This window comes from Gadus chalcogrammus, chromosome 21 (assembly GCF_026213295.1).
Source record: "Gadus chalcogrammus isolate NIFS_2021 chromosome 21, NIFS_Gcha_1.0, whole genome shotgun sequence".
Classification (NCBI taxonomy): Eukaryota; Metazoa; Chordata; class Actinopteri; order Gadiformes; family Gadidae; genus Gadus; species Gadus chalcogrammus.
The window spans coordinates 9,934,789-9,959,636 of NC_079432.1; the positions used below are offsets into that span (position 1 = coordinate 9,934,789).

At 46.9% G+C, this 24,848-nt stretch overlaps 3 protein-coding genes across 4 annotated transcripts; 1 reads left to right on the top strand and 2 right to left on the bottom strand.

Annotated features, from left to right (window-relative positions):
* ddhd1b (DDHD domain containing 1b) lies at window positions 1–14,698 on the bottom strand. Its single transcript, XM_056581152.1, has 13 exons — window positions 12,916–14,698; window positions 12,117–12,317; window positions 10,601–10,729; window positions 10,236–10,383; window positions 9,544–9,653; window positions 7,711–7,817; window positions 6,962–7,218; window positions 6,051–6,126; window positions 5,003–5,152; window positions 4,642–4,706; window positions 3,428–3,606; window positions 1,747–2,010; window positions 1–827 (listed from the first exon to the last, which is right to left on the bottom strand). The coding sequence occupies exons 1-13, from the start codon at window positions 13,646–13,648 to the stop codon at window positions 649–651; spliced, it is 2,598 nt and encodes an 865-aa protein (XP_056437127.1). The 5' UTR covers window positions 13,649–14,698; the 3' UTR covers window positions 1–648.
* Window positions 13,754–18,421, top strand: cgrrf1 (cell growth regulator with ring finger domain 1). The gene is made up of 6 exons (XM_056581155.1): window positions 13,754–14,244; window positions 14,593–14,729; window positions 14,952–15,129; window positions 15,459–15,606; window positions 15,901–16,008; window positions 16,294–18,421. Exons 1-6 carry the CDS (start codon window positions 14,141–14,143, stop codon window positions 16,642–16,644), a joined length of 1,026 nt encoding a protein of 341 aa, XP_056437130.1. The 5' UTR covers window positions 13,754–14,140; the 3' UTR covers window positions 16,645–18,421.
* angel2 (angel homolog 2 (Drosophila)) lies at window positions 17,189–24,848 on the bottom strand. 2 transcript variants are annotated; one of them, XM_056581154.1, is made up of 9 exons: window positions 24,614–24,848; window positions 22,308–23,563; window positions 21,608–21,831; window positions 21,218–21,287; window positions 20,555–20,985; window positions 20,006–20,138; window positions 19,295–19,367; window positions 18,913–19,043; window positions 17,189–18,769 (listed from the first exon to the last, which is right to left on the bottom strand). In XM_056581154.1, the coding sequence occupies exons 2-9, from the start codon at window positions 23,554–23,556 to the stop codon at window positions 18,606–18,608; spliced, it is 2,475 nt and encodes an 824-aa protein (XP_056437129.1). In that variant the 5' UTR covers window positions 23,557–23,563; window positions 24,614–24,848; the 3' UTR covers window positions 17,189–18,605. The 2 variants fall into 2 exon arrangements, with proteins under 2 accessions (XP_056437129.1, XP_056437128.1); XM_056581153.1 differs by lacking the exon at window positions 24,614–24,848 and adding an exon at window positions 24,102–24,254.

A 24,848-nucleotide genomic window follows, 5' to 3' on the forward strand; every position in this document is an offset into this window, starting at 1 on the left:
AAAGACAACTATCACATACTACAGGAAAATACCGGTTCAAACATCTGCTTTAAACCCAGGACTAAACGATAAATAAATTATTGTCAAGAATAAATGATCTTATTACACGTCCCTTCTTCGCCTTTGTGTTTGTGTGTTTGTGTGTGTGCATGCATATGCGTTTTGTTATGATGGCGATTGGGTGTGTTTTATTGTGTTAAAGGGTTAGGGTGTGTTTATGTGAAGTTCCCTGTTTGTTCTGTATGTGTATATGTATCGGCGCATTAAGATGACTTAGGGCATTAAGACGTGCATGTATATGCGTCTGTTTGAGAGAACAAAGATGGTTGTATGTGTGCGTCAAGATGCCTGTGTATGTCTGTGTGTGTGCACGTTAAGATGCCTGTGTGTGTGTGTTGGGATGCTGTGTGTGTGTGTGTGTGTTGAGATGTTTTGTGTGTGTGTGCGCATTGAGATGCCTGTGTGTGTGTTAAGATGATGTGTGCGTGTGTGTGTGCGTGCGTATTAAGATGCCTGTGTGTGTGTTAAGATTCCTGTGTGTGTGTGTGTGTTGAGATGCCTGCATTTATGCGCGCGTTAAGACGCCTGTGCGTCCGTCAAGATGCCAGTGTGTGTGTGTGTGTTAAGATGCCAGTGTGTGTGTGTGTGCTAGGACTGCTCTGCGTGGTGGGGCTCCGGGTATTCCTGCTGCCGGTACATGAAGGTGAGCAGGAAGAGCGCCACGTCGTAGGAGCACCAGTAGGCCGTGTGGGAGGTCACCGCCGTCAGGTAGCGGCTCTCCACCATGCCCTCCCGCAGCTCGAAGTCCACGCGCTGCTCCAGCTCCACTGGGGAGACACACACACACACACACACACACACACACACACACACACACACACACACACACACACACACACACACACACACACACACACACACACACACACACACACACACACACACACACACACACACGGTGACCCACATGGACAACACTCATTTTCTGTCTCTTAAATCATTTTTGCTTCAAATTTCTGCTTGTAATGCGACCCTTATTTTTCCCACCGTTGCACTCGAGGAGGGATCCCCGATCTGCGTTCCTTCAAAAGGTTTCTGACTTGTTAATGATGGGAGATTTTTTTCTTGCCTTTTAGGGGGGGCTACAGTTAAGGGGTGTCATAAATACATGGCATATCAAGCCCTCTGTGACTAACTGTGATTAAGGATATAAAAATACAAGACACAATGACATAACATATGACGCATGACATCACGCAATGACGTCGCGCACTGACGACAAGTGATGACATCCTCATATGCATAAAGCGCTCAGGCTTAATCACATGGCGCTCCACAGCGACAGGTCTGTGAGGAATAATCACAGTTCTGGAAGTCTCGAGAGCTCTGCACTGTCCTTCTCCGCAGTTCAGGGTTCAGGAGAAAAGCAGCGGGCCCCTCCTCCCCAAAGCCCTGAGCATTTAGCTCCTAGCACCTGGCGCTAAGGCTCACGCTGCCTCATGTGGATGAAAACCATCTCTCCGGGTCGTCATTAGCACACTGGGATTCAAGTCCAGAAATACCCCCCCTATACTTGGTTTTTCCAAAAATGACGGTGGTGTATCTCCTTTGTGGGTTTCTGCGAGTCATTAAATCAATCTCTCTTGAGAACTTCATAGTGAAGAATTAAATACAGATGATTTCTCTCAATGTCTGAGTAAATAATCGGGTGATGTTATAACAGTGTCCGCCGGACTCCAGACTCACCTGAGGTGCTGTCCAATATGGCCGACGGAGACGGACACATGATAGGCTCCGCCTCCTTCTGCTCCTCCTCTTCCTCTTCGGCCTCCAACAGCAGCAACCCTGCTCCGCCCCCCTCCTCCTCCCCTGACCCCTCCACACTCCCCCCCTCTGGGGCTCCGCACTCCAGGTCGGACGGCTCCTCCTCCAGCCCTACCACATGGCCGCTGGAGCGGGAAAACCGGGAGAAGAGGATCCCACTGATCCCCTTCCCGATACTCGCAGCGCCTGAACCAACACGAACAATAGTTTAATAGCAAGAATGCATTGTTTATGTTGGCTTCAAATGACTACATGACTATACAGGATTTGCAGCGCCTGACACAATTCTGATATAGTTTAGTATTTTTTAGTAGTAGTTGTTTATATTTATAGAAAAATAGAAATATAAGAGAAACAGTAGCTGGATTGAGTTTTATTTCATAAATTATTTTGTTTAATAAAACAATAGTTTAATTACATTTGTATTAAATTTGCAGCACATCGTACAAAAATATTTATAAATAATAAGTAGATTTATATGAATAATTGACACTCAAGTTAATATAACATTATTATTCAATTATATAAACTACACTTACAGAGCCTGCCACAATATAATTTTAGACTACGGTAGGCACTTTGTAGGAAGCAGCCAGAGTAAGCTACATTTTGAAAGTGTCCAACCAAAAAATTCCCAGCCCTACCTTCAGGCCATCCCTCAAAAGCCACTCCCCCTAAACATGAGTCTAGCTCATTGGTAAGCAGTAGGTCTCCCAAGCCTTGTAGAAGACACCAGTCATGCGTACGTGCAGGTAGCAGGTAGGGTAGGTACACAGACAACTACGATTCCAGTACTTTCATTCAAGCCGAATAAAATAATTACACATGAAAGGCCTGCGAAGGTAACACTTGTTTTTTGTCACAGCATTTGATTTAATAATTGCCGTCAGGATGTTATGATCAATTCAACAAATAGGACAAAAAATGCTTCTAAAAAAATTGCTATTGCAATGAATCCAAGCATCATCTTTGTCTCTCTCTGTCTGTGTGTGTCTCTGTGTGTGTGTGTGTGTCTCTGTGTGTGTGTGTGTGTGTGTGTGTGTGTGTGTGTGTGTGTGTGTGTGTGTGTGTGTGTGTGTGTGTGTGTGTGTGTGTGTGTGTGTGTGTGTGTGTGTGTGTGTGTGTGTGTGTGTGTGTGTGTGTCTCTCTCTCTCTGTGTCTGTGTGTCTGTGTGTCTGTGTGTCTGTGTGTGTCTAGCAGTCAGTCCGATCTCCTCGTCTATCCATCACTCACAGTAGGTGTCTCGTCTCATCAGGGTTTAAGGGGCAGGATTCTGGGTTCAAAAACCAAGGTCCACAGAGTACCTGCTCCATGTCATAGGAATACCACGTCCTAGTTCTGCACTGACCCGCCATCTTAAACAGTAACATGGCAGTCTTTCTCTATCGTGTGTGATCTACACTCATCCACGTAGCTGGCATTTCCCATGCTAATGATACATATTTTAAGACATCATAAGGATTCTAAGATTTTATTTTTTAAGATATAAGACATAAAAGTATATTATATAAAATGTAAACTATATATTTCTCATATTTTATTTGAGATCATACAGTGTCTTTTCAGTGTGCGTCTCTCTCCATGGGTTGGGACCTCCACTCACCCATGAAGCTGGCCTTCCCCAGGCTGGTGAAGGACTCTCCGTAGTGCCGCCGGCCCTGGGGAGGGGAGGTGCACGGGCTGGGCAGGCTGTCAGAGTCCGAGATGGAAGTGCTCTCCTTCAGAGGGTTGATCAGTGTCGGCCGGATGTGGTCGTAGGGCATGGGGTTGACTGTGTTATACCTGGGGTTGGGTGGCAAAGCAGATTTTATTAATATATGCTTATAATATGCATGACATGCAGCCAACACATGCAACTTTTCTACTGCAGCCAATTACTCCATTAAAAAATATTTGAACTTGAAAGTTCCTCAAGAACAGGTTGATAATAGGGAAAGGTACGCACAGTGCAGGTTTAACACAACACAACACAACATAACACAAACTTCCAAAACATTCGAGGACTGCCTCAACACTTTCAAATAAGGGTAGTCTGCACTGGCATATTTACTCTGTAACATTCATATACTTTAATTGTACATTTCTAATTTAAAGGTTCTCTTTGGTTGTATCTTGCTTCATTGATTTGTCTTTAAATATCTTCACGATTGTATTAATGTGCTTCCTCATGTGACTCCTGCCTGGGTAAAGTATTCTGAACAGCCTTTGTGTTTCAAGGGCGGTATATAAATAATTTTGAACTGTGTGCAAAGTGTCCAAGTGTCCAAGTGATAACATCATACCTAATACCAAATCCAAGACCTAACAGCTGTTTTTCTCTGTTGTCGAGTCCTCATAAAATGACTTGTGGACTTCAGTGATTTCCGCTCTTGTTCTGAATTAGGAGGCGCTTTATTGAGATGTTTTGGCTGTGGATCTCTGAGACATATCCATTGTAAATCCTAAAATGTCAATATTAAGTATAATAGATCAGCTTTTGTACTTTACTTGAGTCCTTCTGTTATTGGAAAAAACTATTCTGACCTATAGCTACATTTACCCTAACCAGGTTAGGTATACCGAGCTTGTGAGCAATGTATTATTTATGCTTTTATGCCAACGGTTTCATGTTTTGAAAAGAACCAACCTCTTAAAAAAAAATCGATCAATAATAATGAAGTGCAGCACGTGGAAAGTGAGACAACAAAGAAAGTGTGTTCCTGATATCCCCACTGCTCGTCAACAGGTCAAAGATCATGGGTCTGACTTGTAGACCATAATTGGGTTTGGCAGCACTGCATAGTACTAGAGCACAACATTACATAGCATAGCACTCACCAGTTGATCTGGACAGGGGCAACGTTACTGTAGTGCTTCAAAACGAGGGGTTCCAGTCTGTATGCCTGGAACATAAACAGCCTCACTGATAAACAACAAGACCACATCAAGAAAGAAACATAATAATAATAAATCCATCCTCCCTCTCTGCCTCCTCTATTTTAATATATTTTACATCAGATTATGGGATTTATGGGATTGTTCCACATTAAGTTTAATTGTGAGGTATTCATCCATGAGCTCACTCACAATAATACCCTCCGCCCACACACTTGAAAGCGGTCTATCCCCGTTAGCTGTACCGAGCTCTCCCTGCCAGCTTGCTATCTGTACCCTAGCGGTGGAGTTATTCTGCCCTCACCACAGGGTCGGTGGGGTGGAAGATGTTGAAGAGGCGCTGGCAGATGGACTTGGGCAGGATGTGGTCCTGGGTGCCTAAGATCCCGGGCCGGATCCCGCGCAGAGCCAGGAACACCGCCAGCGGGGAGCCCATGCAGAAGAAGTTCTCCACCTGTTCAGCAGGTGGCAGAGGAGCAGACGTCACCAGGCAGGCCCCGGCACCGGGGGTCTGGCTCCTTAATCCTGCGCTGATCAACGTCTTCTTGTGAGACATTCTTTTAGTTGAGGATTGTTTAGAAATGTCAAATCTACCCAAAGAGCAGGGCCCGCGTCCGCTTAACAAGCACTGTGTTAAACCTGCACGAATCAACTCACCCTATGGTTACTCAACGCTTCCTATAGCTACTCAACACTTCCTATAGCTACTCAACACTTCCTATAGCTACACAACACTTCTTATAGTTACTCAATGCTTCCTGTAGCTACCAAACACTTCCTATAGCTACTGAATGCTGCCTATAGCTTCTCTACTTCCTGTAGCTACTCAATGCTTCCTATAGCTACTCAATGTTTCCTATAGTTAGTTAATGCTTCATATAGCTACTCAAACACTTATTATAGCTCAACCACCCTTCCTATAGCCACTTAACCATTTTTGTAGTTTTCATTTTCATTGTATGCAACGATTACTCTAGACCTAACTTGTAAGTCACTTTAGATAAAAGTGACAAAATAAATTTGTCGTTGGAAAATGATTGGAAAGCGGCAAAACCCATCCCACTGCTTGATGGAAGGAAGTTCAAAATCAAATTAGTCTGTTGAAAGAAAAAGCCAGAAAATCGTAGATCTTCTGCCAAGACTCAAGAGTCTAGTATTTTTTACCTTTTATTGCTTATAACCAAAAGCTATCCTGATGTATCATTATTCTACTCTTTCCGTCCATGCAGAATAACAATGGAATTCACTTACCAAGACATCTGGACTTATGTGGGTGGGATAACTGACCACTTAACAGGAAAAGGAGGTGACTGGAAAGACATCATAACAACAACAACAACACAAGACATTACCTTGAATTTCAAGGCTGGGACAGCCTCAAACGAAGAGGTTTGTAAACCCTGGAACTGGTCTTCCAGGTCCCTCAACCTGAGAGCGATTCAAAGACAAAACATCCATAACAAATTACAACCACTGATTAAAAAAACGTTGCTTAATCACAAGTTCTACTCCCAATCAGTAGAATGCGCATCCTTCAACATAGCACTAGCTAAAGCTAGTAGAAGATATAGCTCTAGTCGGTGAACGTAATATTCACATGCACAGAAAAGGTATGTAATAATATCTATAGGACTATTTTTTAAGTCCCCTAAATTGAATCACCCTGACCCGCTTTTCCGAACATTGGTATCAGGACCCCATTACTTGCCTGTTATGTATACAGGGTTGCAAGACTTCTAAGCTGTAGATATTTTATGATAATCTTTTTCAAAAGGTTTGAAAGACCAGGCATGATTCACTGACTGATTTTCCCCAAAAAGCAAAAAAGAAATCACAAAATTTGGGGTTGCATTTGGAAGTGTCAGACTTCAAAAAAGGAGTGACTAACATGGTTCCTAAAATATATGTGTATCACTTCTATTCAGAAATGTATAGTGTAACGGCATAATGTATAGCTGTTGTCATTTCATTGCCTAATTAGTGTTTTTTCTTTTCTTAAAATATTTTCTTTACATTAAAGTCAACATATGTTTCTGTGATCATAATGACAACAGTCATAACGATCAGAGTGTGAGTCGTCATAACGAGAAGGATGACATACTGACAAAGAAAAACATGTGTTCCGCAGCGACCCGGGTTCGACTCCTGGCCTTAGTCATTTGCTGCATGTCCCCCCCCTCTCCCCCTCTCCCCCAAAAGTGCAAAATAAAATTATCAAAAACCATGAAAAAGCGTTGGTGAACCAGTTCACCTGCGGCCGTACCGGAGGCGCGTGAGGCGCAGCTGCTCCTGCAGGTGGCGCTCCTCGTGGCTGGGCCAGCGCGCGCGCGTCTCCTCGGGGTCCGGGGCCTCCTGGTGGTGGAAGCGCACGGGGTCCCAGCCCGTCATGATGTCGAAGGTGATGACGCAGCCCAGCGAGTGGGACACGATGGACACCTTGCCGCTCTCCTGGAACTCGGGGTTGCGGGTGCAGAAGAGCGTGTAGAGGCGGTTCAGCTCCAGCGTGAGGCCCCGCGTGATCTGCACACACACACACACACACACACACACACACACACACACACACACACACACACACACACACACACACACACACACACACACACACACACACACACACACACACACACACACACACACACACACACACACACGCAATAGGGCTGTGCAATTAATCGATTGCGATATCGACGATCTCCAAACTAAAACTATCGCTTATGAGCAATTTAAAAAGAAAAATATATATATATTAAATGTTTTATAGAAATAAAACATATAATACAATGGACAGCTGGATACATATTTATAAATTCTTTTTTTAGATTTGAGCATTTTAGATTTGAAAATTTTGTGTATTCCTTTAAGGGAAATTATTTTTACCACGCACGGACGCACGCACGCACGCACGCACACACGCCGTTCTTCTCTGACAGATTTACTCTAAACTACAAACCGCTAACCCTTCAGTTGACGCAGTTCAGAAAGCGAGCAGTAGTACTGAGAGCCTCTGACCTCGTCGCGGTACAGTGGGCTGGTGTAGTACATGATGTCCATGGCGCTGCTGTTGAGCATGTCCCGCAGCCCGCGCACCTTGTCTGGGGTGATGGAGTCCACCGTGTCTACAGGAGGGACACCACACAAGACTGAACCGGAGGAACAACGCAACACAACACAGCACCTTGTCTGGGGTGATGGAGTCCACCGTGTCTACAGGAGTGACACCACACAAGACTGAACCGGAGGAACAACACAACACACCACCGCAGTGTGTCTGGGGTGATGGAGTCCCTTTTGTCTGCAGGAGGAGGGCAACAACTACGACTAAGACGAAGACACAACTTAACATGCAACGTGTCAAAAAGCAGTTTGGAAGTTGTCGGAGGGGAGGGAGCTCAAGGGGTGGAGGGGAGATGATGATTGGTATGGAGTTAGATTCATGCCAAAACCCCTCACACACGCAAAACGTGTTTTGCTCACGCAAAACGTGTTTTGCTCACGCATAACGTGTTTTGCTCACGCATAACGATTCACACGCACACAAAACGTGTTTTACTCACGCAAAATGATTCACACACACGCTCAGTGTGGTTTGCAAATGCAAAACATCATTCACAAACTAAAGCATTTTGCTTCAGAAACAAATACAGTATGTTTTACACAAAGTACAAAAAAAAATCCTTCAAGTACACAAAACAATTCTACAAGTACGGAACACGAAAGCTGCGCGTGGATCGGAATGCATTTGCGCACGGATCGGATTGCATTTGTGTGAGGAACAGCAAGGCGGAAAATTAGTGCCAAAAGTCACGTGACTAAAATATGAGAAATAAATGTCCTGTTATTCACACTACACAACAGCAGGTGGCGGTGTTGAGTCAGTTTAAGGCCGCCAGGACGATCTTTTTTCTCCCCAAAATCTTTATTTGATTCCAAAACAGAGTGGCGACACTTCCATTGGACTCACCTGTTGGCCGCTCATTTTGTTCAATTTAATCTCCCAAACTAGCTTTTCTCCGTGTCGTACGATTCCGTGACAAAGGGGCGGCAAGTCGCATAGTATGGAGTTGAATCCACACGTTTGGCCGGCATCAAATAAAGATTTTGGGGAGAAAAAAGATCGTCCTGGCGTCCTTAAACTGACTCAACACCGCCACCTGCTGTTGTGTAGTGTGAATAACAGGGCATTTATTTGTCACGTGACTTTTGGCACTAATTTTCCGCCTTGCTGTTCCTCACGCAAATGCAATCCGATCCGTGCGCAAATGCATTCCGATCCACGCGCAGCTTTCGTGTTCCGTACTTTTAGAATTGTTTTGTGTACTTGAAGGATTTTTTTTGTACTTTGTGTAAAACATACTGTATTTGTTTCTGAAGCAAAATGCTTTAGTTTGTGAATGATGTTTTGTATTTGCAAACCACACTGAGCGTGTGTGTGAATCATTTTGCGTGAGTAAAACACGTTTTGTGTGCGTGTGAATCGTTATGCGTGAGCAAAACACGTTTTGCGTGTGTGAGGGGTTTTGGCATGAATCTAACTCCATAGATTGGTGAAGCTTAGAGCAGCTGTGGTTGATGGACTGGAGTGGTGTTTAGGAATGGAGTGAGGTGAATTGGAATGAAGGAGAGGAGGAGGGGATGGGTGGAAGGAAGGAGGAGTAAAGCACTGGGTGGGTTGAGGATGGGTGAAGTTGAGGCCCCTTCCCCTTACCCCTCCCCCTTGTCCCTTACCCTTACCCCTTCAAAACAAGGGGGAGGGGTAAGGGGAAGGGGTAAGGGGTAGAAATGGGATTGGGCCAAAGAGTGAAGGAGGAGTGAAAGTGAGGGGTGGCAGAGGTGGGGGGGTACCTCCGTCCAGGGACAGTTTAGACCTCCACTCTACAGGGAGGAACTCCACGTGTTCGGTGGTCCGGTTGGAGAAGTGCTTCTCCTCCATCTTCCTGGCAGCGTCTCGCATCCTGAGGATCAAAAACACAGAACACACAACCGCTAGAGCCGAGTACACTATACATGGGCACAAGTACAGAGTACTAAGTACCAAATATATAGTTGACACGGGTGAGTGGAGGTCACACATGATGGAGAAAGACAGACTGACCGGAAACTGTCTAGTATCTACATAAGATCTACAAGGAGCTAAAACACCACACGGTATTCCTATGACATAGATAAGGTATTCTGTGGACCTTGGTGTTTGAACCCAGAGTCCTGCCCCTTCAAACACCGACGAGACGAGACACTGACTGATTCAGTGCCTGAAGGATAGATGAGGAGACAGACTGACAGACAGAGACAGACAGACAGAGAATATTGACAACAGAGATACGGATAGAGATACAATAAGCACAAATACAGAACATGGTCCAACAATACACAGAACTGTCAGCAACGTACTGAAAACAGGGAGTAAACAGCGGCATGCACAGTCTCGTAATGGCTGTTCTCAGATGGATAAACTCAAGAATATTCAAATCAGATAAAGAAAGAGTTTCAGCCAATCGGATTCAGCCAAGAATATAGTTAGTAACTAGTGAACGTACATGCTGGTGTTTCTGATGATGCGTCCCTGGTCCATCTTCTGTCCGATGCCGTGGACCACGAACACAATGTGGGTGGTCTCCGGGGGCGTGTCCTCCGGGGCCGCCTCCTCCACACAGCCCCGGTGGAGGCGTGTGCCGCTGCTTGAGGCTGAAGACGTCAGTTACATTCGTCAGTTACAGTTACGTCAGTTACATTCCATTAAGTTACATTGCAGAAAGATGTAACCGCATTGAGTCATATGACATTAAATGACATTGTTACCAAAAATCCTTTAAGTTACATTTCCCAAAGTTACATTTCTTTAAGTTACATTTCATTAAAATAATGCATGCACGTGTACATGCGATTAGCATTGGCGGCTAACATTTGGACCAGCCCAGTCTCTGGGTGACGGTGCGGGCGATCTTGGAGGTGGTGGCGTCGCTGTACAGGTAGACCTCATCCACGCCATGCCAGTCCACATGACTCCTGCTCAGCTTCAGACTGTGAACAGCTGGGGGGGGGGGGGGGGGGGGGATGGCAGAGAGGGGAACAGTGAGATAGAGAGACAGATTGAGAGACAGATAGAGAGAGGAGCAGGGAGTGGGACCGAGACGGAAAGAGTGAGCGAGTCGGACAAAGAGAGAGAGGGAGGGAGATCGAGACGCGGGTCAGAGAAAGAGATAGAGGGCAAATGTAATTTAAACAGAGAAACATTCTCGGTCAGACCTAATTATAAAACAGCTACACCTCAAGTGGGATCATAGTCACATGATCCAAAGTGTGCATGTGTGCATGTGCACAGCTGTGTGTGTGTCTACACGGCAGACAACAGGTCATGCTATAGTATTTCATCACAGGTGAGTGCCGGTGTGTCCCATTAGTTGAGCTGTAGCAAAAACTTAAGCCACCTGACTTGCTTAGTGACCGTGGTCTGAAGAGAACGGTTCCTACATTCGGGGCAAAAGAACAAGCACACTCGCAGACAGACCGACACACACACACCCACACACCCTTCACATCTTTCTGTCTGTTTATCTCTATCTCTAGCCGAAGCAGTTGTTGGTCCCTCTCTCGCTCTCTATCTCGGTGTCGTTGTCTACCTCTTTCCCCCTCCAATATCTCTACCGCTCCCTTTCTCACACATTAATCTTTTCAGTTATTCCCGAAATAGACACAGACACACTCACGCACACACACTCTCTCTCGGGCTATATTTGGAATGACGAATGAGAGAATTTAAACTTAATCTCTGTACTGTTAGTATGCAGTAGAAGTCATGTGACTCTCCACACCTTCTTTAACATCTCCAACATCTCCTCAAAGCTGTTATAAAAGGTGTTGCTTCTGGCCCAGAGGAGGTGACACTTTTAGCACTTCACTTTCAGGTGACAATTAATGTATGTGCCAATAAGGCACATGACATCAAATATTGTGAAATACATCTGTTCTTGTTTGAACATTGCCAAAGAAATGGAGCATTATTGTTGCATGCAGTGCATCGTAGATTTAAGTGTACTAACTAGTGGTTGTGAAGTACCTCTAACTCTGACCTCTAACTGCTAGCAACACTTTGATTAACTCCCTAGTCACGACCCAGGTATACTCCCGGATACATTTAATTTCCTCTCTCATTCAACCGGGTCTTCCTTCACCGTCCTCTCCATTAAACTCACACTAAAAGCCCATGAATATACAACAAAAGGATAGGAACGAAATGTTGAAATTATAAGGTCACCCTGTCAACGCCAAGCAATAACTTTCTCCCCCCCCTCCTCCAGCCACAGGCCCATCTCCACTAACAGCCCTGCATCATCTAGAACTGGCAGGCAAAGCCCCCGTCCATCTGTCCTCCGAGTCTGACCTTTGACCCTCACACCCCCTCACACCCTCCTCCTCACCATCCTTGGTCTCCAGCGCTGCGGCCGCTGCGGCCGTCGCTATGGCGGCCGCCTCCTCCGGCTCGTAGGTGTCCCGCATCTGTTGCCCCCGGAAACGGGCCAGGTGCTCCAGCTCGATGGCGTCGCTCTCGTCTTCCTCCAGGGGCAGCCAGGTGCAGTCAATGAACCACTGGCCGCGCATCACCGGGATACGGTCTTGTTCTACACACACACACACACACCCACACCCACACACACACGGAGATGTATTGTAGTGTTGTTTGTAATGCTGACGGCACACTGCTATCGAGCAGCAAGACACTCGATCAAGCAACCCAGCCCAGATGCACAAACCCCTATGTGGTCATTAATGCCGGTTCCTAGGAGATATGGTCTCATGGTTAGGGTCAAAGGTCAAGGACCCCCTGTGTCCTTAGCAAGAGGCTCGAACGCCCTTCAAGTTCCTTCATGACTTAGTTTTTTCATTCCCTATTGATCTTGAAACAAGAAGCTGCTACATAACTAACTTATAGGCCAATACGTTTCTACAGATAACCTACCTGTAGGATATTGGATACCTAAGTAGACTGCAGAAATGGGGTATCGACCCAGCTACACTTTGGCTGAGAGTCACATGTAATGGATTGTAGTAGCGTACTGATAAAGAAAATAAACAGCACTTCATCATGTATGAGATGCTGTAGTGAATCGGTTTACTGCAGTAACTAATGCTGGCAATGCAGTATACGCAGCAGTGATGGAAAGCCTAGATAAAGTAACTTGTCTCCTAGCATCACAATTTGAGGAGCAACATTCTTACGGTTCCAATAGACGGGGTAGCATTCCTTCTCCTTGACGTCCACCTCGTACAGCCCCCCTCGGACGCACACCGCTTCCACGTTGACGCCGTTTCCGTCCACAAACCTCTCATCCGAAACGGAACTGCGTTCCGCCACAGCCGGGTCCGCTTGAGCGGCTGCCGCCTCGGTTGACGCGTTCTCCACTTGAATTTCGGTCAAGTCCAGCTCTGCGTCAGAAGGGACGCGTCGCTTAACCTTATCTGGGTTTAACTCGCAAAAGCGCCTGTAAATCTTCTCGATTTTTAAAGAATCATGCCCGACGAAAGGCTTCCAGGTCCTCTTGTCCTCTTTGTAGAACCAGCGCACCTCCTCGGGTCCCAGATCCGTCACGACCTCCCCGCGCTGTCTGGAACTGTTGGACCGGTTCCGTTTCTTTGTGCTCACGCTCCCGTCACTTTCCGTGTAGTTTGAGTCCACGTCCAGATATCCCGTGGCGGACTCTGGATGAGAGAGGTAGCCCGAGTACTGCTCCTCCACTAGGCCCATCAGAATGCTATCGTGCTGGTCCGCTCGGATCAGCGGCAGGTGTATGTCCAAGACGGGCTGCACGGAGTCCATCTCCCCGTGGATTGCCATCGGGTCCTCGTAGCAGGACACAAACACATCATTTGCCATATCCCAGTCATTACTGCTGACCGAGTTGTTCTCAGATCTCAGTTGACGGATGGCCGATGTATCATTTAAATTGCTCATGACTTGACAAAAATAATTAACTCGCCGCAAGCTGAAGGGTCGCGAGGGTCAGCACATACATCAAAACGGAATGGTACTTTAATGATGATGGTGATGATGCGTCTACAGTGGAGGGATAAGCGTCTCACACGAGCAGTCCTCGCTCTCTCTCCGCAGCTGGCACCATCCGAGTGCCGTGTTTTAATGTTGATTTCTGATCAACATTAGATTGTAGAAATGCATTACCCGAAATGTTGTATGTGTTCCATTTTCTGTCGCTGTTCGCCAGTCTTCGGCCCCCCTGTCCTTACGCGAGTTGTTAGTGCTGAAATCAATGGCAGCTAGTAGGTAACGTTAAGTGCTCCTCCCAAATGCTCAGCTTCGCGTTTGCGCCTGATTTGGACCTGCGGGCTACCGTGCGTGGATGTTGTCAACTGTCATGGACGTCCTGGATGTTGTTGATCCGTATTTCAGCACTAAATCGGATTAATCCGTAGCTAAATTAACGAGAAAATGGCTGCTGTGTTTCTAGTAACGTTGTACGAATACTCGCCCACCTTCTACATTAGTGTCATCTCGTTGTGCTTTGTGGTTACGGCCGCTATGGTGCTAGGCTGGTAAGTCACCTCTTGTGTACGTTTCTGGCCGAAAGGGCAACAATGCGATGATCAAGAGAACTCGATACAAGTTAAAGTAAATGAATGTTGCTGCTAATCGCATTGTTTTATTGCTTTTATGATGACTACAAAGTCGAGGGGGATGGCGCACAATTCGATAATGTCGCTTCCTCATATACAGTCATTAAGAAACTAATGTGATCATTATTCAACCATGTTTAACTCGTTTACCATTCAACTATGGCAAATAATAGTTTACAATTGTCACCAACCCTGTTTACTCTATATATTATTAGGCACGTATCAAATTTACTCCAAATAAAGACCTATGTCCCCCTTATCCAACAGGTTTGGGTTTGACGTACCGGTCATCCTGCGCAGCACCGATGAGACGGAGTCAAATCTGCCGACCCCAGAAAAGAAAATGGTCCAAGTGACCAACCCTTTCGCTTTGGAATTGGGGTCAGGCCCGTCATCTGTCAGTGGTAGGGAGACTTGATTGTTTTGATCAGCATCATCTGCTATTGTTGTCCTCTTGAACCTCTTGAGACATTTGATCATCAAAAAAATGATTCTATGTAACAACTATTTTCCTGGTACGGGGAAAGATTAATAGAAACTGCGCCACTTACCTCTGCTGCAGTAATAAAAGCTTCAACCAATACGATGTTTATATTGACAATGTATGCGTTACCTTCGTCCTCCAGAAGGGGTCGCAGTGCGGCCTCGCTGCCTGGAGCCCTGCGTGCTGAGCTGCTTCTGGGGCTGCGGGGTGAACGCCCTACAGGGGGCGCTGCAGTCCCACCAAAACGGCCCCAGGCTCAGCATCCCCCGGCTCTTTGAGGAGGCCCTCCAATTCCAGTACCACCACTGCCAGACCTTCCAGTATCTTGACAAACACCCTCAATGCCATGAACCCATACATAGCGGGTGAAGAGGTTGACATTTAGTGTTCAGGCAGGCTTTTATACATAGGCTGTATAATAGTTTGAACACAAACGTCACCAGACCACCTGCAGGCATCCTAGAGAAATATGCAAGTCTTTTTTCAGCTAAATCACAAAAAAACATGAAAAATACATTTCTTCCCACATTATAATAATCATCTTACACCAGAAATAGATATTCTTAGCTGAACAAATGGTCTTCATTCCGGTCAGACGTTGCGGCCACGCTGCTCCTCCATGTTAGCGTTCTTTAACCCCACGCCGCAGAGTCGACGGTGACGACATCGAGGAGCGCCACACACAGATGCCCGCAGAACTGGGAGTCCAAGACTTCGGCCTGTTGCCCCGGGAACGATACCCGCTGGTGGTGGTGCTGACGCTGGCGGAGCCCGATGCCAGGGAGGCCTACAACATAGTGGGTACCGGGGGGCGACCCCACAACATAACCTCACAGTAGGGTTTGTTTGGACCATATTGTAACCGAGGGTTGAACTGTAAGGCAAGAGGAATGTATTGATATGGAAACCTTCAAACGCAAAGGTCACTCAGAGTTCAAAGGTCATTCATCCACTAACATAGGCAGGGATTACATTTCTACCGGTGTTTCATATTCATTTCAGTATCTCTCTGTACCACAGGTTCCTTTTAGTTGCACAATCCACCTGTTCAACACATGTATTTTTCTTTGTCGTACGTTTGGTCTTTTTAGGTGTCTAGCGTCAGCGTGATTCACGTCCCCGATAAGTCGTACGGTCTTTCCACGCGGACCCTCTTCCAGTACCTCCTGACCACTCAAGGGAACATGTACGAGTTAAAGGCAAGTTGTAGTCCCACAGAAACGTACATCAATTGCATTGACCATCAGGACTTGACACAAGTTGCCACAATTATATTTTCTATGACCTGTAATCCAACATGAATAAAACCAATCGCAAATACCCATGCAGTGACATGGGATCACCAGAGGTGACGCTATTCCTCTTTAAAACAAAGGAAACAGCTTCACCATTCTGCAATTCAACCCAAACAACTGATGCAGTGACATTGGTTTCACCAGAGGGCGCAGTTTCCTCAGTTTAATACCATCCACCCCTATCCGTAGCCCCTCTTCATGTCGGGGGAAGGAGCCGGACCCTCGACTGGGGCCCTGGACCCCAACCAGAGGGCCCCATCCCAAGCGGCGCCGATCGACGGCGAACCATCTCCCGCGGCAGTCCACGACAACGATGAAGACGACGTCGACGAGGAGGAGGAAGAGGAGTGGTGCGAGGGGAAGGGCAGAGACTGTGTGGTGTGCCAAAACGGTGCCATCAACCGCGTGCTGCTGCCGTGCCGGCACGCGTGCGTGTGCGACATCTGCGTGTCGCGCTTTCAACACTGCCCCATCTGCCGCGCGTTCGTCATGGAGTCCTTTGCGCTGTCGCAGGAACCCGCCGCCACGCAGATGCACTGACGATATGAGCCCCGATATGACTGACTGTAAATATTAATTTATTAACCCTGGAGTTCTTCGTTATCTCACATGAAGGTGGTTTTACGTTGAAGTTACTTCAGCTTATTTTAGTTGTATACCAAATATACAAGATCTTGTATTATATTTCAGAGTGAAATAATTTATTGTCGTATTTGTCTGCGCTTTTGAATACTGTTTTACCTCACTACCGCTTTTGTATTCGTTCAGCATGGTTTAAAGTACTGTGGTGGTTTAACGTTAAGATTGTTGAAAATATTGTGTTCTTAAAGTTCTAACCCGGTCTGTTGATTTTAGTGTGTACAACGATTGCATTGCCTATGGTGTAAATATGCTTATTCTGAAATAGGAATTAATTTTTGGAACCTGCTGCACATTACTGAAATTAGGTTGATCGAAACCCCCTTGTCTAGATTTTGATTACTGAAATTTGATCAATGTGATATTTATAATGCTTTAGCTTTGAGTCCAGGTAAGGAAAAGACATCCAATACCCCAGAAAAAAAACTACAAAATAAATGGTTATTAAAACCTTTTCAGCCAATCACTGCATCAATTAGATATTATATTAATAGGTTATCAATAAACATCATATATAAACATATCCCTCTATATGGTTGAGTAAGCTTTTTAATTCAACTGCAAGATAATGATTTAAAAACAATTTAAAAAGTCAACTAGAAAAACAATCGTGATATTTACCCATTTGGCACCCATTCAAAAAAGTTTGTTTTGTAATGCGGTCTGGTATAAAACAGTGTTCTTGAACAGAATTCAGGTAGTGAGACCGACGCACCATGATAACGTGCATCTCAGAAGGGTTGGCTGTGGCCAGTGCACATACCGACACGCTGTCTGTGTCCAGTGTCTGTTGTGTAGATCCGACCAGGAGCTGTCTGAACGACATCATTGGTCTGTCCTGTCTGGAGGTCAAAGGTCAGGTGACCCTGGCCTTCGTCCTTGTAAATCCGAGAGGACCAAGCCCAAAATTATGAAAACGGTATCCATAGCAACACAAAAAAGTTCAGCAGAGGTCATAAATCAAAAGGTTAATTTCAACGGTTGAGTCAAGCTGCAGTCTCACTTAAAGAATTTGAACTGTTAGTCCATTAAACAATAAATAATAATCCATTCATGTTTGAAAACAAAAGAATGAAGTCAATGACAGTTTGACTGATTAATTTCAAGCAGAGGCTGGAAGAACAGAGCCAGTCCTTGACGGCACCACCTAGTCTGGTGCTGATCTTGTGAGGTACTTTGGGGACTAACAGAAGTGGATTTCAAGTATGCCTTGTGAGGACACGTGTGCTATTAACTCACTAGCAGTACATTAAGTAGAAAAAGATAGGCTAAAACTTTGCCAACAGTAAACTATATCTTCTTCCGATCCTTAAATCTTAAAAAAATATTAAAAAACGAATCAGTACTGCTGATTTGGTTTGTTCGTTAAGTGAACAAAATCTAGACTCAATACAAAGCTCATAAATTTCTCTAATTGCAGGTTATCAAATGAATGTGATTGGGTGCTGGGTGGAAACCAGACCTGCCACTTCTTTTAGAGGCACCAAGGCAGGAACCTGGAACCAAGCCTGAACAAGTTAGTCAGGCAGGAAACTTCCAATAGTGATCTCAATACCAAGAACCCAAAGCTAGCAGCTATAAAGATGTCCTCTTTTATAGGAAAAGTACAGGGTCTCTGTATTTTTATTCTAAAATGTAGAATAATTAAATATATTAAATGTGAGCTTTGAGTTGTTTGTCGGTCCATGTGTGTTTAAAAGTCTCATCCAATAGTTCAAGTTTCAGGCTCCTGAAGATGCCGTTTCTTCGGTTGTTGACATCTAAATTCCGCAACCTGTGGAGTCGTCACATCTCCTGAAACCAGGAAGTAGCCGTTAGTCCCCAACAGTGGCTGTAGCTCGATACGGAGCGGGGGTCAGGGGTCACCGGCGGAGACGGAAGCGTGCCAGGATGGGCAGGTGGTCGGAGGAGTGATGCTGGTTGGGCAGACCTTTGACGGCCTTCAACTCCGACTGGCCGACCAATGACAGCCTTGCCAGTAACTGCAGGCCCCGCCCACCAGGAAGTGAAGATAAAGTCGTGGGGTCTTGAGAAGGCAAGATAAACACAAAGCAGGAAGAGGGGTGAGGATGACGAAGAGGGAAGACTTAAAGGAAATAGACATGTCGATGTGAACGTCGACCTGGTGTGCTGGTGTGTTTTTGAATATGAGCGTGTGCGCGTGTGTACCTGGTGTGTAGAGGATGTAGTCCACCGTCATGGCGGTGCGTGAGTGGCAGGTGGTGATCTCGGCCCTCCCATCAGGCATCAGGAGGTGGGAGTAGGAGGACTTGAGGCCTACACTGTGCCTCAGCCTGGTCCTACACACACATTCAATACAAACACACACACCAGGTACACATCCACACAGACCTTCCATTAGGTACAATGAAACGCAGAGAGAGAGACAGACAGAGAAAGGGAAAGGGAGGGACACAGACAGACAAAGACAAAGAGAGAGAGAGAGACGGACAAAGAGAAAGAGACAGCAAGACAGACAGAGAGAAAGAAGACAAGGAGATAGACAGAGACAGAAAGAAAGAGAGACAGCGACAGACTACCTAGTTTTTACCTGCCGTCAGGGGCGAGGGGGGCTTTGGCCGTGAGCTGCTCCACAGTTAGAGCAGGGACGGCCCCTTCCTCCTCTGGGAACACACCACACAACACATCAAAACACAACACACACAGACCACTCAGGGGACCGGAAAGGAAACTTATTTTATGCGTGTTGTGCTTTTTTGTACTCTACTAGTCAGTGTTCTTATTTGATACTGAAAGATCTCTGCCACCACAATCCAGATGAACACAGGCTTCAGCGTGTGAATTCTTTGGTACCAAGTACCATGAGAAAACCAGGGAACAGCGTTGGAAGCCATCATTTGATATTGCTACCTTAATTCTTTCCATACGCATACGTGGCGAATAACATGCTGTGTTTGTTGTTATAACACACCAGACAGGTTAAACTGCCGATTTTGCTAGCTACACTCATCAAGTATTTCATTTTGCCAGCCTATCATTGTCAGATGAATGCCATTATTATGAATGCCATTATTTGAGACTGCGGGTGGAAAATAGCAATATGCTAAAACCTGGTGCGATGATTCTCTCCTTGCTCTAAACAAGGTCAATGTTCTTTTATATATTGTTGCTTAACTAAATGTACATTACACACAGAGACTTTATAGTAGAGTAAGTCCACTCGACTTAGCATAGCTGGCCTTCGCTAGACTAACCTACTCCAGACCAACCTCTCACCATCATGTTCAAGGAGCGGACGTACCTGTGGGGATGGTGGACGGGGGCTGGCTGGCAGGCTGGTTGACATAGCAACAGTCCTGGTTGATGCCCAGACTCTTGGACCAGATGGGGGCAGTAAGGACGCGCTGTCCCCGCCCATCCTCCTGACCCGATACCTACACACACACACACACACACACACACACACACACACAGTTATTATATCAGTGCTGGATTAGTGATACACACATACATCACACATACATCACTTCATTGTTAGATTGGAGTCCATACATTCACAGTACATTCCTATATTATCACACAGTACATGAGGATCAATTACACACAGAAACACACACGTCATTAGGTAGTGTATATGTATTTGTACACACTGTGCAGAACACAGTATAATACAGGTGATAGGTGCTTAGTGTGTGAGTGTGTCTGCGCGTGTGTTGTGGTGTGCACAGTGTGTGTGTGTGTGTGTGTGTGTGTGTGTGTGTGTGTGTGTGTGTGTGTGTGTGTGTGTGTGTGTGTGTGTGTGTGTGTGTGTGTGTGTGTGTGTGTGTGTGTGTGTGTGTTGGGCCCTCACCATCCCTATGGGGAGGCCCTGGAACTCAAGAGAACCCTGCGTCAGCAAGCAGTACAGCGGGCTCCAGGGGACCGAGTTAAAGTCCCCACACACCACCGCCGGATTGGACGAGCCGTCCGGGAGGCGGGACAGCCGGGCGATCTCGGCCAATAGGATGGCCAGCTGGGCCAGCTTGATGTCGCCGCGACGGGGGTTGTAGAGGAGGTGAGTGTTCGCCACGCAGAAGAAGTCCGAGGGCTCCGGTTGGCCGCCGGCGTCGGCGGGCCTCAGCAGGAGGACCAATCCCACGTTGTCGCGGTCCAGGAGGGCGTCGCCGGGGCGGAAGTACTCCAGGGGGTGGGAGGAGACCAGCGAGAGGCGGGAACTCTTGAACATGATGGCACAGCCCTCCGGCTTCTTGCCCGTGCGCTTCTTATACACACACTGATAGCCTGGAGAAAGAGGTAGTGAATATCATGTAGTGAATGCATATAAAACACCTCCACAGGTAGGATACAGCCCTCCTTATGAGACACACTGGTGGTGTAAATATGAATGCACGGTTATAAAATACACTGCCAGGAAACATACACACGGATATATGCCGTGAATATGAAAGGGGGGAATGTTTATGCAACATACTGGAAATACCAAAAGCATAATCCATAATCCCAACCCCAGTACCTAGTGCCTCCAGGGCAGGCTGCATCTGGGTCTCGTAGTGGTCCTGTTGGACCTCCTGTAGACACAGGACCTGCACCCCACAGGAGGAAACAGTGACAGAAATAAACACATAATATAGGCTTAGCTTTAGAGGTATAGTGGCTAGGCATTGGCGGTAAAAGGCTAGGGCATTGGGCTGAAAGGTTCTGGGTTCGATCGACACCTGTGGGCATCCGAGAGCGGGACCCCCCCCTAACCCCTACCTGCTTCTCGCTGTCATTTATCTTGAAGCATCAGATAAAAGAGAGTTGATGGTATATTTGTGACATCACAAGTTTGATGGCTGATCTACAGCACACCTGGTGGTCAGATAGTGAAAGTTAATATAGACAACAAATAGGACTGACTCACGTCTGCGTCGTACTGCCGGATCTCTCTCAGCAGGTTGGGCAGCCTGAAGTCCCAGGGCAGAACGCCAGGGTCACAGTGGCGGTACAGGTAGGCGTTTTCATGCAGCAGGTCCTGGGACAGGATGTTGTAGGACATGACCGAGAAGTCAAAGCCATCACCGCCACCCCCCGTAGGCTGGAGGTGGGTACTGCTGTCTCGATAGTCCTCCCACTGTCTCTGTAGTGCTGGGAGAGGAACGGTAGGCCATTATAATGATCAGCTACGAGGGAAGTGTCATCCTCCTAGGAAGCAAACGTTGGCTATCTATCCATGTGTGACCTAAACACTCGAAACACTTCACACATAGCCACAGCTTTTGTTTTATGTTCTATACACACTATGTGTGCTCTCAGAAATCAATGTTGTATGACTGCCTATCAGTACATTGTCCTGTTTGTATGTCATGCCACATCAAAGCTGATTTTCAGTTACGACAGACAATAAAGTTTTCTGAATCTGAAATCTTAACCCAGAACTTTTACTGCATGGATCGCAATTCATTGTTAGTCGCTCGCTAATTACCCAGGTAGTAAATAGGAAAAGTAACACTCCCTCTTAAAGCCGCATTCTGCGACAAAGCCGTGTCTGGTTTTGACATCAGACTTAAAGTGATGCTTTTAAAGCGTGCAGTTGAAGTGTAGTTTCATGGTCCTCCACTTACGCTGAGCGGCAGATCCCTGGCTCTGGGTTCTCTGAGGAGGGGGACCGGACCCCGGGAGAGGGGGGAAGTCTTCAGGGTTTCCGAAGGTTCCAGGTGAAGCAGGGTTCTTCAAGGTTGCAGTTGGAGGGGCCCCCCAGGCTCCAGCTCCAGGTGGAGGGGCCCCCCAGGTTCGAGATCCAGGTGGGGGGTTACTCCAGGCTCGAGATCCAGGTGGGGGGTTACTCCAGGCTCCAGATCCAGGTGGGGGGTTACTCCAGGCTCCAGCTCCAGGTGGAGGGTTCCCCCAGCCTCCAGCTCCAGGTGGAGGGTTCCCCCAGCCTCCCGTTGCAAGGCTCATCAATGGAGGCGGTACTGGGTTCCTTAACATCCCTGGTGGAGGCGGAGCGTTCCTGATAGTTCCAGGTCCAGTGCTCCTTAACCTTCCGGGTGGGCGAGGAGGTCCCGGGTTCCTCCACGCCCCAGCAGGAGGAGGAGGAGGAGGAGGGGAATAAGTCCTGAGAGGGGCCCGAGCCGAGAGCCACGGGTTGGGGTTGTCATCGACAGCGTGGGGCTGAGGAGGAGGCTGAGGGTGCTCCATCCTGTGGTGCGTCTTCCTGTCCCCCCCCTGCCCTTGCACCACTCCGCCTTCCAGATGCAGCTTCTTATTAATGCCCTTCCCTTTGCTCTCGTCTCTACGTTTACTTTTCTTATGGTTTTCCGATGTCCTGCGCTCTCCACTCTGGTCGGAGCTCCAGGACTTGGAGCGAGGGGCGCCGGCCTCACGATCCCGACTGCTGTGCTGCTTCACGGGCCTCGTGTCGCTGGCCTTACCCCCCGATCTCTCTGCTGCTCTGGCATCGGCGCGTCCCTCCCGCTCCCCCTTATTGTCCCCGGTACTCTTCCAGCGCTTGTACGGGGGCGGCCGGTCCCCGTTCGACCGCTCCATGAGGAGACCGCCTCCGGAGCAGGAAGAACTGGAGAAGACCAAGGGGGACGTCAAACAGCAACCAAGGGTGGAGAAGCAGTGTGAGGAGGTCCCTGGAGGATGGTTCTGGTGGTGACAACAGAGGAGGCGTGCAGAGCTGGAGGTGGGGGAGAGGAGAAGGAGATGCTGGGAAGGAGGACGTCCCGACACCGACCAGCATGGGTGAGGAGCACGGCGGGGAAGGGAGGAGAAGCAGTTCCTCCTGAAGCCCGGAGGCCGGAGGAGGAGGGCGGGGCACTGAGAGAGGTAGGAGGGGCCCAGGGACCTCAGCAGGAGCAGGGACATGAGTTACCTGGAGTGATGGAGCATAGCAGAGTGACGACAAGGAAGGAACCATGGAAGGGATAACGAGTAGAACTCATGCTTAACTCTCTGAACAGGTCCCATACTTAAATGCACTTTTAAACCGTAATCCTCTAGAACCTTTTTTATTATAAACTGACGTTTTTGTGAGCAAACCTAATAAGTGCCGTCAGGCGTCTATCCAGCACCGTCGAATCGTGCATTAACAATTCAAAACAAGGGGTTAGTGTAGCGACAAAAAAGGATTGTCAGATAATTCGGATAATCGAGCTTTCCCACAGAAAGCAGTAAGTACAGTAAGTTCATTTATCGATCATCTAACGTAACTCTCGTTGATTGGTATTGAACAATGGGGCATCTGATTGTATCCCCTTAAAACAAAATATGTAGATTTGGTTTGAGCAAACGTTTGGGTTTATAGGCGTTTACTGGCCAAACTTAGTAATACATTTGACACTAAAGGAGAATACTAGTCTAACGTGACCCAATGTAGATCAGTTTTTTCCCATGATGTGGACGCTACTTACTTCCTACAAGCGACGATGGATTCATGTTTTACGTCCAGGTAAACACGAATAAGACCCAAATATGCTTACAGCAAGGTTAACAACATGACTCTCTATCAGAAAGGATTTTAAGACCACGATCAGCGTCCAGAAAGGACCACAGCAACACCATGCATTTATGGTCCCCAAAATAATACGTAGTATGCATACAACGTAACAACCAGGCGCCGCAGAGAACTAATGGGATTGTAGTTCTTTTTATTTTACGCATTGCAACATATCATTCACATGGCTCGAGTGAGAACTACATCCGTTGAGTGTGGGCGAATAAACGTTCCGGCCGGTCACGAGACGTAACGTTAGGTTCTCGTCTTCTATCTTTACAAGAGGCTGGCAAAATTATTTTTTTAATTATCGGCCAATCCGTCTAAACTGAAAATAACGCAACAATCTTACCATGTTATATGTGTGACCTTGACAATAGCAAGAACACATTGTTAAACAACGTAATAGAAGGTCATTATTGTACGTACCTGTACGCGATTCTCTCTCTCGTTAGCCGGCGAAATGTTTTGTAATATGACACGTTACAGTCGTGTCCGCACCATCCGATATTCCATTGATGTGAGGGAGGCCAATATAACCATAATCATTCACAGAGTAGCCAACGTCCAAGACTGAGATGGTATTAAGATAGTTTGTGTCTGGCAAGGGAATGGGAACGCTAATTCGCGAGCATGGTGTTCTCTCCCTCTATCTATCTCTCTC